We start from the raw sequence: 15,717 nt of genomic DNA, 5'->3' as shown, positions 1-15,717 counted from the left end.
ATACAATGGAATCAACATTCAGAAGAGGAAGCTACCTGGGAATCAGAAGATTACTTGTTAGAAAAGTTTCCAGAGTTTCTAGCGTCAATATAGAATAGAATAATGATAGTTGAGCTCGGTTACTACAAATTGCGTTTTGTAAAAGAACCTCAGTTGTTTTATGGAAAAGTTCTGGATGTTTTTGGATTGACACATTTCCTTTTCCATTACTTACTCTATGGCTTTGAATCTCGGGGCGAGATTTCTTTTAGGGGGAAGGATTGTAACACCTCGGGTGTTTAAAATACTAAAACCTGACATATCATCATATGCATTGCAAAGCATTTGGCATTTGGTAAAAACTTTGAGATGCATACACTAAAACAAGTTTATATTCATGTGGTATGTGTGAATTGTAGTGTTTGACTTAAATTCAAAGTTTGTTTGGATTTTGAATTTTTCGAGAAAACCCTGATTTTCAGCATTTAAATCCTACCCTGAAAATCCATTTCAAAATCTAAGCATATTTTGGGGTTGATCCCAAAAGCAAAAGTGTAGAGCTTGGCAAGTTAAGCAAAGTTTATTTTTGGAGTTTTTCAAGTTGTTTAGAAAAATTTTGAGTAATTCAAAAAGGCGTAATTCGTTAAATATCCCCTATTTGAATTTAAAAGATCATTTCAAAATCTAGACCGAACTAGAAGATGGTTATGAAAGCAAAGTTGTAGAACTTTTGATTTTGAACAACTTTTGTTTTTGGAGATTTTTGAGTTGTTATGAAAATTTGAGAGTAATTTGTGAATTTTGGCGGGTGGCAATTCTGTAATTTGGATGAACAGTGTCCACCGCCGAAGCTACATGGCCGGCGATCTTCGATTTGCTTCCAGTCGCGCGCGTGGCCGTCTGGGCGTCGTGCTGGCGCGGTGAAGGCCACAGCGCAGCTTCCTTGAGCTTCTGAGCCGTGTTATTTGAACCGAGGCGCCGTCGTCGTCGTTTTTCTTCTTCCTCTGTTTTTCCCGTCGCCACCGCCGCAGCTCCGTCGAGCTCTCACCGTCGACTTAGCGCCGTTGCCATCTCGGCAAAGCGTGCTCCAGCTCCGCCGTATCCTTGCGCATCCAGCCAACCCACCAATTCAGCTAGTCTAAGTCAGGAACTCGAGTTGCATCGTCTTCTTCCTCGCGGCCGGCAACTCCTCCGCCGAGCGCGATTCGCCGCGGCCAGAGCTCCACGGTGCATCTTCGCCCCTGGTTTTGGCTGATTCTGTTTCATCTCGATACTGTGGTGCTTACTCCATAGTTGGTTGTTCATTTTGACCACTGCAGTCGCCGGTACACCATCGCCGACGACGTTTTGCTCCGCCGTGATCACCGTGATCGTCGTCACGCCTCTCCGTTGCTTCTCCGACCTCGCTCCTTGCTTCAACGCGTTCGGGGTGAGCTGCTGGTGCTTCCTGAGTCATCCGTTTAAGCTTTACAGGTCTCACATCGCCGGCGTAGTGCAGCAGCACCGTCGTGGCCGCCATGGTCGACGTAGTGCTCGGTTCAGTCCGTAATTGGTCGCGTTAGTGCCATAAATCGATGCGCCTAGACTTGGTGATCATTTTGGTACGTTGGTCGTCGCCGGTGATCTCACCGTCGGCGAGAAATCGCCGGTCAGAGCCGTCGCTGCCGTGGTCAACGTCGGAGGTTGAAGATGACATGTGGGACCCGGGTGTCAGTGACTCAGCGTTCTAAGTGGATTTTCTATTTTTCAGAATTAAATGAATAGTGATGTAATTTGTTATTTTTGTGTAGAATTATTTATAGCTCCAAAAATTATGAAAATTTTTGTGTGAATTCTCTATGATGTATATTATATGACAAAAATTTGAAATATTGATTTCCAGTATTTTTGGGGTATGATAAAAATTGCTCAATTAATTAATAAATGACTTTCCATGATTTTTCTAGGCTTATTTACTTGTCCAAAAATTATGAAATTTGTTTTGCCACTTAGTTATCATGTAATGAACATTTACTAAAATTTTGAGCTCAATTAGAATAAGTTGATTTATTTCATAATTTTAATTAATTCATAAAAGCAAATGGTAACATTTAGTGATTTAGGTTTTGTTTGTAATTTTGGATTGAGTGATGACCTTGGGTCATTTGTTGATAATGATCCTTGGCAGTTGATGTATGTGTTACGAAAAAGATTTAGTTTGTTTGACTTGCAACTGTACCGCGAAGGAAAGTTGTATTCAAATTGTTAATTTTTGTATCCATCATCGAGCATCATGTTTCGTATTCCGCATCATGTTAAACATGTCATTGTTATTACGTGTAGTGAACGAAGGTGAAAACGTGGTAGTTAATCAAGCCGTTGAGGAGGTTAATCCGTCTGTTGAGGTCGGATCGAATACTTGTGTGACGTCGCAGGAATCGGACTTTTCCGTCAACGAAGGCAAGCCCCGGATGCATACAACCCTACCTTGTGTTTTACAAATTAATTTTGCTTTTGCTTTCCGTTACTGCATTAAGTGATTAGGAGTTAAGTAAGAGCCTAATTGGTGCATTACCCACCTTGTTATTCCATATTTACCATATTACCAGTTTTAAATTCGTATATGCCTAGTTTTGCTTAGCTATGCGTAGAACGATGAAAGTCGGGTGATTACCTGCCACCTGCAAGTTTTAAATGGAACATCGGTTAATTATGTTAGCATGTGATATGGGAATGTGGAGTAATAAATCTAGACCAGGCGGACTCGGTGTGTGTGAGCCACAAGACATGGAGGTCTTGTGAGCGGGTTCTTTCCGCCTGTGTCGATTAAGGCACGTCCGTTGTTGAATTGCATGAGGTGAGAATTTGTAGTACTAACCACATACTCCGGGAAGCCTTAACTTGGCGATTCTATTACGAGAATGGCTACTCGCGCACTGGGAGTGGAGAGATGGCGGGAATAGCGTGTACCCACGTGGCAATGGGCTGGATTGGTGGAGTACTGTATTCTCGGGTGGCGCGGACCCGTTCTTATTTTAGAGGACCTGAGGGTAGGTTGGTATATGTAGGTCGGGGACCTGCATATGTCGTGTGGTCTGGAATTCCCAGCTGGGTTTATAATCGGTTCGAATCGTCGTTGCTCCTCGGTTATGGAGACTCAACTCACTGTTCATCATCGTAGAATTAATAACTGGAACTTGAGAATGGTTGATGAAGGTGTTGGATATGAAGTTTCATGATCTCATTACGGATCGTGTCATCTTTGTATATGATTTTATGAAGTTTAAATTGTTGAAATAAAGAATTTTGTTAAAGAGCTTTTACGCAAAATAACTTTGATTATTGCTAAAACCATACCTTGAATCCCTGAGCCTGCATTCCTGAGTTCTATCAATTTTTATTTCGGTTAAGTCTTGTTGAGTACTTTTGTACTCAGGGTTTGTTGACCCTTGTTGCAGGTGAGCCTCATGAGCAGATCTGTTTTGGATCGTGCTGCATGACTATCGTTCGTTCTGACGATGAGAAGTAAATGTGTGATCCTTGGGCAGGATGTTTATTTTGTGTGATATGTCTATATTAATTATGCCACTCCACTACTACTATGGTTTGTAATAACTATCGAACTTAGTTTGTAAGGTTTGAAACTACTGTTTTGTAAATTATGTTATTGTAAGACTTCCGCTGTTTTTACTCTGATGTATATATTTGAATAAATGTTGTAATACTGCAATGACCCTGTAACGTGATCCTGCTCGGAAATCGTGGATGATTCGGGGTTCCCCGAGGACACCCGACAGATTTCTTAAGTTACCAGGAACATATGCATTGTTGTCAAAGGTCGTTGGACAATGACAAGTGTATGTGGGTCCTATAATTTAGGAGGTTCTGCCACAGTAGTGCCGGCCCTTCTCGCGTCAAGCCTTCTACTGTGCCACTGAGCAACTTGACTTGTGCACGGCGACCTTTGCGGTCCAATGTCACCATCCACTCCTAGAGGGCGATGCTACTTCCTACTGCTCATCGATGATGCCACCCGCTACATGTGAGCCATGCTACTCGATTCCAAGGTGACACTGCAGATGCCATCAAGCGCCATCAGACAGCCGTGGAGAAGGAGTGCGGCTGCAAGCTCCGGGTGCTCCGCACGGACAACGGTGGCGAGTTCATGGCGTCCGAGTTCGTGGCATACTGCACCATGAGGGGATTCAGTGTCACTACTCCACACCCTACTCACCACAATAGAACAGCATGGTCGAGCGCCGCAATCAGATGGTGGTGGCAGCAGCACGTGCCCTCCTCAAGAAGCGCTGCATGCCGGCGATCTACTAGGGTGAGGCCATAATGACCGCCATACACCTGCTCAACCGCTCGTCGACCAGTGCAATCGACGGCAAGACGTCATATGAGTCCTAGCATAGGCGCAAGCCGGTGGTCAGCTACCTACGCATCTTCGGCTGCCTCACCTTCGTCAAGGAGCTAAACCACGTTGGCAAGCTCGACGATCGTAGCTCGCCGGGGGTCTTTATTGGAAACACAGAGGGGGCTAAGGCTTACTACGTGCTCAACTTGACGATGCAGCATGTGCGTGTGGCACATGATGTCATGTTTGATGAGGGACATGGCTAGGAATGGGACAAGGCGGTGGACGATGGGTCGGTGGCCTCGATCCGTGACTTCACCGTTGAGTATGCTTGGGCGGGAGGTGCTGAGGGAGCACAAGGTGCATCCTCATCGATGACTGGGTCTTCATCACCAGCGCCGACCTCTTCACCAGCTTTGCCGCGATCGCCAGCACCAAATCCGAGGGAGCTCGGTAGCCCATCGGTGGTGGTCAGCAGTCCATCGGTGGTGGTCGGGAGCTCATCGGTAGCAGTGCCGACCTCTCCATCACTGTAGCCAAACTCTCCAGCGCACCAGCCAACCTCCTCGACATCTTCTACCTCACCCGCTATGACACTAGCACATGCAGGGAAGCCAGAGGTCGAGTACGCGACGCCACTAAAGGATGATGAAGACCGCCTAGATGCCTACTATGACGATGAGCCCCACTAGTACCGCACGATGGCAAACATCCTCAGAAAGCAGTCTCCACTGGGCCAGTTCAAGTGGCTCTTCGCTTAGCTACATCTAATGCACGCCAGTGAGCCAACCACTTATGCTGAAGCGCAAGGTGATATGGCGTGACGGACAACAATGGAGTAGGAGATCAACTCCGTCGAGCAGAACCGCACCTAGGAGTTGGTGCCACTACCGGATGCCCACTGCCCCATCACCCTGAAGTGGGTGTTCAAGCTCAAGAAGGATGAGCTAGGCACGTTGATCAAGCACAAGGTGCAGCTGGTAGCGTGCGACTTCGTCCAGCAAGAGGGGATCAACTATGATGACGCCTTCGCCCCCGTGGCATGCATGGAGTCAGTCCGTGTCCTCCTCGTGCTAACAGTACAAGAGGGGTGGCAAGTCCACCACATGGACGTGAAGTCCACTTTCCTCAACAACTGTCTCAAGGAGGAGGTCTATGTGCGCCAACCACATGGCTACACCGTCGCTGGAGAAGAGGGGAAGGTGTACCACCTGTGCAAAGGCACTCTATGGCTTGCGCCAGGCACTGCGCTCCTGGAACGCAAATCTCGACGCCACGCTCAAGAAAATGGGTTTCAAGTAGAGCGCGTACGAGGTGGCGGTGTACCAGTGGGGTAGTGGACTCAATGTTCTACTAGTCGGCGTCTACGTCGATGACCTCATCATCACTGGCGCTGAAGAGTAGAAGGTGGAGGTGTTCAAGGCACAGATGAAGAAGGCATTTGACATGAGCGACCTCGGCCTCCTCTATTTCTACCTTAGCATCAAAGTGCGCAAGGACGTCAGTGGGATCGTCCTTCGCCAAACGCACTACGTCAAGCACATCCATGAGCTCGGCGGCATGATAGGCTGCAATCCGGCCTACACCCCAATTGAGGAGAAGCTCAAGCTAAGTCAAGAGAGCACGGTGGAGGAGGTCGATCCAACCCATTACTGGTGGCTGATCAGAAGCTTGCATTACCTGGTCCATACCCGGTCGGACATTGCATTCGCCGTCGGGTACATGAGTCGGTTCATGGCACGTTGGATGATGGAGCATCTCAAGGCTGTCAAGCGAATTCTACGCTGCGTGGTGGGCACCCTCAACTACGGTCTTCACTACGGAAGGGCCCTCGACACGGCGCGGTTTGTCAGCTACTACGACAGCGACCTCGTCGGCGATGTGGACACCAGCAGTGCACAACTAGGACAATGTTTTTCCTCAGTGATTGCTTGGTCAGCTGGCAGTCCCTCAAGCAGAAGGTGGTGGCTCTCTCAAGCTGTAAAGCGAAGTACATCACCACCACCACTACAACAACTCAGGCGCTATGGCTATCAAGGATGCTGGTAGAGCTCCTTGGCAGGAAGGTGGATGTGGTTGAGCTGAAGGTGGATAGCAAGTCTACTCTAGCTCTAGCCAAGAACCCTATCTTCCATGAAAGAACAAGCACATTCACATCAAATATTACTTCATCAGGGATTGCTTGGAAGATGGGAGCATCAAGGATAGCTACATTGCCACTACTGATCAGCTCGCTGACATTCTCACCAAGTCGCTGGGGAAGTCCAAGTTCCAGGATATGAGAGAGAGGATTGGGCTACAACAGATCACCTCTGGGGCTCAGCACAAGGCCTAGGGGGAGAATTGATAGATAAGCCTAGTGGTAAAGCACTTGTATCATACTTTTTCTGCACTTTTGCTTTTCTTGGCTTCCAAGCCTAGTGTTAGGAATATGCTCAGCATCCAATTTAGTGGCTAGAATATGTTGTAGCAAGTGGGAGTCCCCTTTGCCTATACAGGGCAAGGAGTGTCATTGTAAAAACCAAGCCATTGCATTTCTTTTCAATCCAAGCGGCCAAGGGCCAAGCTGCCCTCTGGTAGTTCCCAAATCTGAATCTGAGATCTATTTGGGCCAACAGGGACATCTTTCTAGATGAGACAGTCTTCTCTTAGCAAGACGATCAGCCGTCCAGCACCTGTCATGTGCTACCAGCCACATGAAAAACTTGCATTTACATGGAGCCCAAGATTTCCATATTCTTTCCCAAGGCTGAAAAATGACAGTGCCCTGAAGGAGGCCAGTATAAGCTGATTGCGCTGAATTTCTTCTTATCAAAGCAGCGAGCTTTGGCCGCCAACCACGGTGGCCACGTCACCCCAAACTCCCCTGTCCGTCCGATTCTCCGATCGACGGCCGTGTTGGCTCCGTCGCTCGCTACAACCCGCGCCCCACCGCTACGAAGCCCTCGGTGGCTCTCACCGCCCCCGACGCCCTCCTCCTTTCCGCTCTCTCTCCCTCCCTCGCTACCGGCTCGCGGTGTGTCGATGAAATATGGTCGGCAGTCTACCTAGGGGTATGCCCAAGGTAGTAGATTATCGATAGACAGATGCGCAAGCCCCAAACAAGATGGTGACGCAAGACAGACACGAGGTTTTATCCAGGTTCGGCCGCCAGGAAGGCGTAATACCTACGTCCTGCGTCTGATTTGTATTATTGTATGTCAATGAGAGATATTTTTTAGAGGGGTCCCCTGCCCGCCTTATATAGTCCGGGGGGCAGGGTTACAGATCTGGAAACTAATCCTAGTCAGTTACAATTGCCATATCTGGCCGGACAAGGATTCCTATTCTAACCGACCAGGATCCTGCTTGGTCGCCAAATCCGTCTTGATTCCTTGTGCGGGACTCCGATCAGGTTAACTGGGCCGCACGTCACCTTTCGGGTGGACTGAACCCATCGATCCGGGCCAGCCCAAGCTTAGCCGTAAGGGTATAGGGGTTAATACCCCCACAGCTAGTCCCCGAGCATCATGTATTATGCTGCGACACGCCATTTGAACCTTCTCCGACAAGCGAGGCTTGAATTCTTGACGCCTCCGACCACCGTCATCACCGGAGAAGTAGGTTGTCCGAAGAATGTATGGTGCTCTTAAGAAAAAAGAAAAAGATTTCTGTCCTGAGAAGTGTGCCCACTTGTATTTCTGAAAAGAAATATAAGTGGTCTTGAAGTATAGCATCCTTAAACATCAGAAGCGTAGGGGTCGAAAAACAAACACATTCACCGCAAGGTGAAGTGTGCCCACTTAGTCCCCGAGCTTGCTGTAAGGCAAAGTATGAGCCTTGTAGCAAGGTCTAAAAGAAAAGTCTCTTAACTGTATGTGAGTACAAATCACATGTAGCCAAGAAGAACCATTATTCAAGCAGTGGTTGGGGCAGTCCCCGAGCATACTAATAATCCTCATAATCATTCAAAACACAGGGGTCGATTTAAACAAACACATTCACCGCAAGGTGAAGTGTGCCCACTTAGTCCCCGAGCCTGGTAGTAGGTGACGCAGGTACGTGGTGCCAGGGTCTAAAAAAGAAATTCCGCTGAGGTTAAGAATCCAATTACCGTACAGGCAAAACAAGATACACCGGCAGGTGCATCGTATCGACGTAGTCCCCGAGCTTGCTGGAAGGCGAAGTATGAGCCTTGTAGCAAGGTCTAAAAGAAAAGTCTCTTAACTGTATGTGAGTACAAATCACATGTAGCCAAGGAGAACCATTATGCAAGCAGTGGTCGGGGCAGTCCCCGAGCTCAGCCGTGGTCGGAGCGATCCCCGAGCACAAAAGTGGTCTGGGCAGTATCCAAGCACAGTAGTGGTCTGTGCAGTCCCCGAGCACATTAGTGGTCTGGGCAGTATCCAAACACAGTAGTGGTCAAGGCAAATCCACGATCACTTGCGCTTCTTGTACTATTATTTTGTGTACTTTTCTCTATTCTCTGCCAAGGCCAGTCTGACACGTCTGGTCAAAAAAGTAAAGAGGTATAGTACGTCATTCCGTCTTCTTCTTCTTTTTTTTTTTTGCTAACAGTCGGTTGACACCTGTATTGAGGTGTGTCAGTGTGGGCCCCCTTACACCATCAACGAAGAGGCGCGTACACTGTTAACGAAGGAGCGCGTTTATTGGCGCAGATTTCGAGGTTGTGTGAACAACCGTCTGCGGCGCATGCGCACGACTCCCAATATTCTCGGGCGGACGAAGCGACGGTGCTCTTTGTTTTATATAATGCAGATCTGGTAAGTTACTCATACCATTCCCCATTGTCATCCGCCGCCGCAACCTTCTTCTTCCTCCTGTCGAACCATATTCCCCCAAAAATCATCACCAATCCCCTCGGTCTCCCGCATCCACCCACTTAGTAAGGACGAACTAATGGCGAAGAGAGACGCCCAGAAGAAAGGCGGGGTCATGGCGAAAGAATGGTGGAAGTCGTGGAGCAATGAGCAGACCATCGAGGACCTCGTCGCCATGGGAGTGCTTCATAACAAGGCACTTGCGGGATGGCGTGCACCGGAAGGAGAAAGCTTCCCCGATCCACAACCAGGTGAGATTGTGGTCTTTGAAGATTTCTTCAAACGGGGTTTTGGGATTCCAGTGCACCCTTTCCTTCAGGGTCTCTGCTTGTACTACGAAATTGGGATTTGCAATCTGCATCCCAACTCGATTCTTCTTGTTTCCACCTTTATCCATCTCTGCGAGGCTTATGGTGGCTTCCAGCCCCATTTCGACCTCTTTCGCCACCTATTCTGTCTTCGGAAGAAAGGAAGCGGTGGCTCGAAGATCGCGGGGGGCGTTTACCTGAACCTGCGTGACGGCATGAAGGCTCAATACCTGCACTGCCCCTGGAACACCTCATTGGACGAGTGGTACAAGAAGTGGTTCTACATCCATGAAGAGCCGAACACTATCACTCTGTGCGATGTGGGACTGATTCCAGAGAAGAAAAGCAGCTGGTCGGAGAGGCCCGAGAACTTGGAGCAGATCGCCGAACTGCTCGGGATGATCCCGTGGGGAAGGCTTGATGCCCCGAGCGTTGTCGGCAACTTCATCAGCCGAAGAATTCAGCCCTGCCAGAAAAGGATTCACCCCGGCTTCGAGTACCAAGGAGGCGCTGATCCGACGAGGACCAGGAAGGAGCCGCTCGACAAGATGGAAATCAAGGCCAGGATTGGAGAGCTGTTCAACCTGGCCGATCCCAATTATGTTGCACTGAACGCCATCGAACACGCCTTCAAGCTGGCTCGCCCTCCCCCAAAGGTAAATGACGCCTCCTTTTAACTGTAGAGTCATGTTGCATCAAGAAAATAACTGTCTTTTCCTTCATTTTGTGTCTCAGTATAATGGCCGTGACCGGGCAGGAGTGTTTGTGTCGCCTCCCCCCGGTGTAGAATGGCCACAAGCTACTGGAGGGTGGGACCGTCGGAGCAGGGTGGCTTCTCTGTGCCAGCAGTGGTCACAGCACCGACCACTGCAACATAGAGCACAGACGAAGAGAACATGCCGCATCATATTCCGACGCCCGTACCGGAGGTTGAACAAGTCCCGGTGGAAACTGCCGAACAAGCGGAGCAGGGGCGGTCGAGGAGACGTTCCTTCCTCACATCCTTTCGCAAGTCAAAACTGTAAGTATCTATACTTTTGATGTAAGCTTTGCATTTTGCATTGGATGCTATTATCTCCTGAATTTGTCTCTGAATGTATTAGATCGGCGTCCACCGAAAGCCCCGACCAGCTAGCTGGGTGCGGAACGTCCTTACCAACAACAGCTGGACAAACTGCTCAGCAACCAGCCGTGGAGGAGCCCATGGTAGGGACTCCGCCTGGGCCTCAGCAGGTGGACGACCAGACGCCAGTCCCCGAGCAGAATACAAGTGCTCCAAGCACGAACCCTAATGAGGCGGATACCACGACGCCAAGGGAGCTGGATCTAGCCGAGGAGCAGCAGCCAGAAGTTGCCCGGGACATGGTTGCCGACGCGACGGCTCGTGGGAAAACCCTGGTGGTCGTGGAGTCTGCGAACTCCAGACCAGTGCCGCCTCCCGAACAGGAGGCTGAAGAGGATGAAGTGGAAGAAGTCCTGGGCCGTCCCCAAGATAGGCGACAACATGTATATGTGTCGCGCTATCGGAACGACGAATGGGTCATGCACGAGGAAATCCCAGAGGTCGAGGAGACCTTAAGAGTCGAACGGGCGGCCAAGCGTCTGGTGACTGAAGTCCAGGTATATTTGGTTTTAGTCCTTGACCCTGTTGTGTAGTCGAACTGTCTGACGTAGCTTGTCTGTGTGCAGGGGCCCCAGGGGTCTCCTCAGCTCCTCCCCGCCGCGATCGTGGCTGCCGGGCTGCCAGCACGCGTGGTCAGCAGGCCACACCCTGCCTCTGGCCGAGCCACGGCCGGCCCTGGGACCGCGTGGGCCTGGCGCAGCTCGCCGGCAAGCATCCTCCACCGCCATGGTTGTGCGTGCACATGTAGCAGCGGCTTGGCCGCGCGCCTTTGCTGCCCTTGTCGGCGCTCTCCTCCCTCTCGAAATCTGCGACGGCCTTCAAGCCTGCGGCTGGCTGCCCCGGCTGCCGGAGCCCGCAGCCAGATCTTCTTGGCTGAGGTGCCTACGTCCTGCAGCCCTGCGTGGCTTCGTTGGGAAGGGAGGTGATGAGTGGGTGACGTGTGGGCCCCATATGTCACTGAGATGGAGGTTGGCACTCTATGTGGTGGTCAACACCAGCGTGGCGTGGTCAAACCGCTCCACGTAGGACAAAACAGTCCTGCCCGTGCCCAGGTGCTAAAAGTGAACGGTTTTGACAGTTGAGGTATCACCACTAGACGGTTTTGTAGTAGATGGTTAAAATTAGACGAACCCTATAGTTGAAGGGCCAAAAGTGGACTTAATTCTAAAATAAATAGTGTGACTGCCAAATTCATCTGTTTTCTCATTCCATATCATTTCTCATTCTTTAAAATACTACCGTCATTATTAGGATGAATACCGAAGCAAGTTTTTTTTTCAGCATTAAATCCTATTTTGGTAACCCTGGCATTTAGGCCACTAAATGTATGCATTACCCTGTGAGCAGATCTATCTCGGAGCATTGATGTACCATTAACCATCCAGTTTTGTAGATTTAGTTTTAGCCTGTAATCAGAGGGCATGCACAGAAGCTGCTGTAGTTTAGGACTCTGTACAGGTTGCGTGTTGACAAAATGACGCTTGTGCCATTGTACAATGTCGGATTAACAAAAGAAATCGTTGTCAAATAACGGAAATTATCAGAGGATGACGATCCTGCTGATTCAATCAGATTGTGTGTCGCATTCAATTCAATCCAACCTTTTAAAGGTGTCACATTTAAAGGTTAAAAGCATTACGCGCGAGTAAATCGATTCGGAGAAGGGCGGAAGGAAAGAGGATGCTTCCGTGAGTCGATCAGCCACTCACACTGTAAGTGGCGTGGAGGGGTGATAAAGCTAGGCCTGGTGTGCAAGCAAAGTGTAACCTTCCGTCTTCTTGCTAGTAGCCTGTATCATTGCTGCATGTCCTGGCTCCACAACGGCCACGTGGTGAGCTGGCACAGGGTCAGATCGCTGAGACAGCGTGCCGTAAATCATATATTTGACAGAACCTGCATGGTGCAATAATTAGTGGGAGCTATAACGATCCCGACAACGACGTGTAATGGAAACTACGTCGGCTTGGCCTCTTTTGTGCTGGTATATATGACGCCCGTCCCAGCCAGACTGTGTTTTTTCCTCGATTTTTTTTGCAAAACTCTCTCTCTCTCTATCTCTTTTTGCAAAATTTATTGCATATGCTCATATGTAAGCATATATCCAATTTTTTTTTATACAAGATCTTGGTTTAGGCTGCTGGGTATTGATTGGTCACAAGAAGTGTCTTCTTATCGATGGGCATATGTCGACGAATTTAGGCTGGTTTCATTGGCCAGGTCATTGCAGGTGTCCGGATATCTTTTATTTGTCCCCGCAGCGGCCCAAACGTGTAGCGGCAGATACAAGCTGTGGCATCGGACGGCTCAAAGAAAGAGGCAACCTGGCCAAAGGAGGGAATGAATTTTGGTGTACAAAAACAAAGACAATGGTAGATGGTAGATTCCATGGCTGCAATTCCCTCACCTCCTCCATGAGCATATAAATTGCCCGTCCTGCACGCCACCTTCAACATGCATAGCGACCCCAACCTTGCACGCATACTGTGAGTTTGTGTGGGGTTAAGATGGTGTCGTTAGTGAGGAAGAGAACACCATGGCTCTCCCTCTTCGTTGTCGGCATGCTGCTCCTACAACATCACAATGCTTTGGGATGTTGGGGTGGAGGCGGAGGCGGCGGCGGCGGCGGCAGCAAAGGGGGAGGTGGAGGCGGAGGCGGCAGCGGTGGTGGAGGGGGAGGAGGAGGGGGAGGGTTTTTGGGAGGATGGTTTTGGAGAGGAGGAGGTGGTGGCGCTGGAGGAGGCGGAGAGGATGGTGATGGAGGTGGAGACAACGGCCAAAGAGTGTTGCCCTAATAAATCAATATATGTTCTTATCATGATGTCTTTTTGTGCTTGTTAGTTGCGTCATCATGTCGTGTATGAATAATAGTTGTACTCAGCCGTTCGGCTGCATGAAGCAATAAGCTGCTGCTACAGCCAACTGGTGCAGTCGCTACAATAAATTGAGAGAAAGAAATAAGATGCAACTGTTAGTTGCGTCATCATGTCGTGTATGAATAATAATCGTGCTTCATGTTTAATGCCTGATCGACTTGTTTCATATTGCTTACAATATGTATTCACAAATGGGCAAAAAAGTAGCACATTGTTGTTCTATATGTATATATAATTATAGGGTGTGACTGGTTGGCGGACGAACCCAGCCTGGCTCACATCTAGGGGCTAGGCTCTCCGTAGCAAAGCACATGCTCTGGTGTTTCGTTGTTTGCACGAAGTCAGGCTGCCCCAAGAAGTTGTTTGGTTGCTTACACTAGGACGTGTCGAGTGAGATGAAAAAATATATAAATAATTATCATAACATTTACTATGTGCAACTATTATTTTGTAGCTCTTAATTTATCTTATTACTCTTAATATTAATAAAAAAAATATGTCAACAACATTTAATATGTGCTAATAATGCATGAACAACATCATTAGATGGCTAATTACTCGCATCCCACAAGCCTAGCGTGGTCCTAATATCCCCAGAGTCAGGCTGGAGAACACCTTTTGCAGTTGACGAGCCAAGCCCAAGTGCTAGTGCAACGGACCAAACAAGCAGACATCCCGTGGGCCTAGCCAAGGAAAATCAAAGCAACCAATCATGCCCTATTTTCTTTTTTAAGACCAAAAAACTTCCATTCAACACGATGTCCATGCAAATTACTGGACACAAGAACAGATACATGATCTGGTACCCTGGTCCATCCAGGACAAAGGACCAGCATTACAGTTCATACCCAGGGCTACTAAAAAGTATGCTATTGAATTACATTCCCATTGCTCCTGAGGCAATCACACCCTATTTTGATGTTGAATGAAACCGACATATACTTCTGGCTCTGCAGAACAGAACAGACAATGTACGGATCTAGATAACCCTCTACAGTGCAAGCATCATAACATAGATTAGGGTCATCTGAACAGAAACATTGCTACATACCAGTGGCGGATCCAGCCAAAAATTTTAGGTAGGGCGGACTGCTACATACATATATCAAGCTTCACCGATAGTTCGGTCTATTTTTATGTATGTATAGTTGTATACCACATATATATTAATGTACATCACATATGAATTATCAATTATATTCTAATTGGTAATTAATTCAGCAAATGAATTGTATAGATGAAGAACGAAGATGATTTACCTCTTACATAAAAAGCATATAAGGAGAATTTTTGTTCCATATTTGTCCAGATAATTTATCATTCATTAATTGATCAAAACAAAGAAAAAAGTAGACAACCTGCAATGAAAATAAATTTAGTAAGTGTTAACTAAGTGAATACGTAACAGAAAAATACCAAACATATAGTAGAGAAACGTACCAATCCTAAGCCCACAAATCCAAAAAAATCACCACCCAGCTCTCTCCCATTCACCACAATTCACCAAAATCCAAAAATCACCGCAACGGTGGCAGTGCGGCACAGCCCACAGGGGCAGTCCGAGGCTCCGAGCGCCTGAGCCACTGGCCAAGTCCGGCACCAGCTGCCAGGGGCAGGCCGCAGCCTGCAGCCCTGACCCCTGAGGGGCACTGCGTGCTGGCCGCCGGGCCGTGGCTGCTTGTTGCCGCCTTTTGCGGTCTGCCGACCAGCTATGCAGCGGCGCAGGGCCTCCGTGACTCCGTCTGTCCGCAGGCGTAGGAGGTGGCCACCTTGGGTTGCGTTTGGTTGGGAATGGACGGTGCTATCTTTGTTTTCTAGGATGCAACAGGGACGGACGATTTTATTTTGTATTTGGTTGGAGAGGGATATGATCAACCCATTTTCTATTTGATCTATAGAGATAAAAAGTGGGATCAACTACCGACATAAGGGGCTTATTTGTCAGTTTTTTTTAATTTTTTCCTTCTCATCTCCTTATCTCTTTCCCTGATCATCACCTGCTCGTGCACCGCGTCTCTCCTCGCGCGTGCTGCCCCACACCTCCTCCTTTGCCGCGCGCTGCCCCGCGCCTCCTCCTCCCCACGGCCCCAGAGCTCGAGCTACGGTGGCCGCCCGAGGTCTCGCGTGGAGGCACTTGCCAGCGATAGAGCAGAGTGATACATTTTATTGTTCAAAAGAAAACATTAATTAGATTCTCAAGAATTACTTTCTCATGTATAAATACCTTCCAACTTTATCTGGTAACTTACCTGTTCAATTGAACTGACACTGTCTT

At 48.5% G+C, this 15,717-nt stretch overlaps 1 protein-coding gene and 1 long non-coding RNA gene across 4 annotated transcripts; one reads left to right on the top strand and one right to left on the bottom strand.

Annotated features, from left to right (window-relative positions):
* The first annotated feature begins 5,746 nt into the window (after positions 1-5,746).
* LOC136524291 (uncharacterized mitochondrial protein AtMg00810-like) lies at positions 5,747-6,653 on the top strand. Its single transcript, XM_066517717.1, has 2 exons — positions 5,747-6,252; positions 6,494-6,653. The coding sequence occupies exons 1-2, from the start codon at positions 5,747-5,749 to the stop codon at positions 6,651-6,653; spliced, it is 666 nt and encodes a 221-aa protein (XP_066373814.1).
* A 5,482-nt stretch (positions 6,654-12,135) lies between these two features.
* LOC136520891 (uncharacterized) lies at positions 12,136-15,201 on the bottom strand. Of its 3 annotated transcripts, XR_010775417.1 has the most exons (4): positions 14,883-15,201; positions 14,702-14,800; positions 12,974-13,500; positions 12,524-12,890 (listed from the first exon to the last, which is right to left on the bottom strand). It is a non-coding gene; the product is annotated as an uncharacterized lncRNA (long non-coding RNA). The 3 variants fall into 3 exon arrangements; XR_010775418.1 differs by lacking the exons at positions 12,524-12,890; positions 12,974-13,500 and adding an exon at positions 12,136-12,462; XR_010775419.1 differs by lacking the exons at positions 12,524-12,890; positions 12,974-13,500 and adding an exon at positions 14,014-14,125.
* Positions 15,202-15,717: the final 516 nt, after the last annotated feature.

This window comes from Miscanthus floridulus, chromosome 18 (genome assembly GCF_019320115.1).
Source record: "Miscanthus floridulus cultivar M001 chromosome 18, ASM1932011v1, whole genome shotgun sequence".
Taxonomy (NCBI): domain Eukaryota; kingdom Viridiplantae; phylum Streptophyta; class Magnoliopsida; order Poales; family Poaceae; genus Miscanthus; species Miscanthus floridulus.
The sequence above is the reverse complement of the archived record's forward strand: the minus strand, read 5'-3'. Positions and strand labels throughout refer to the sequence as shown.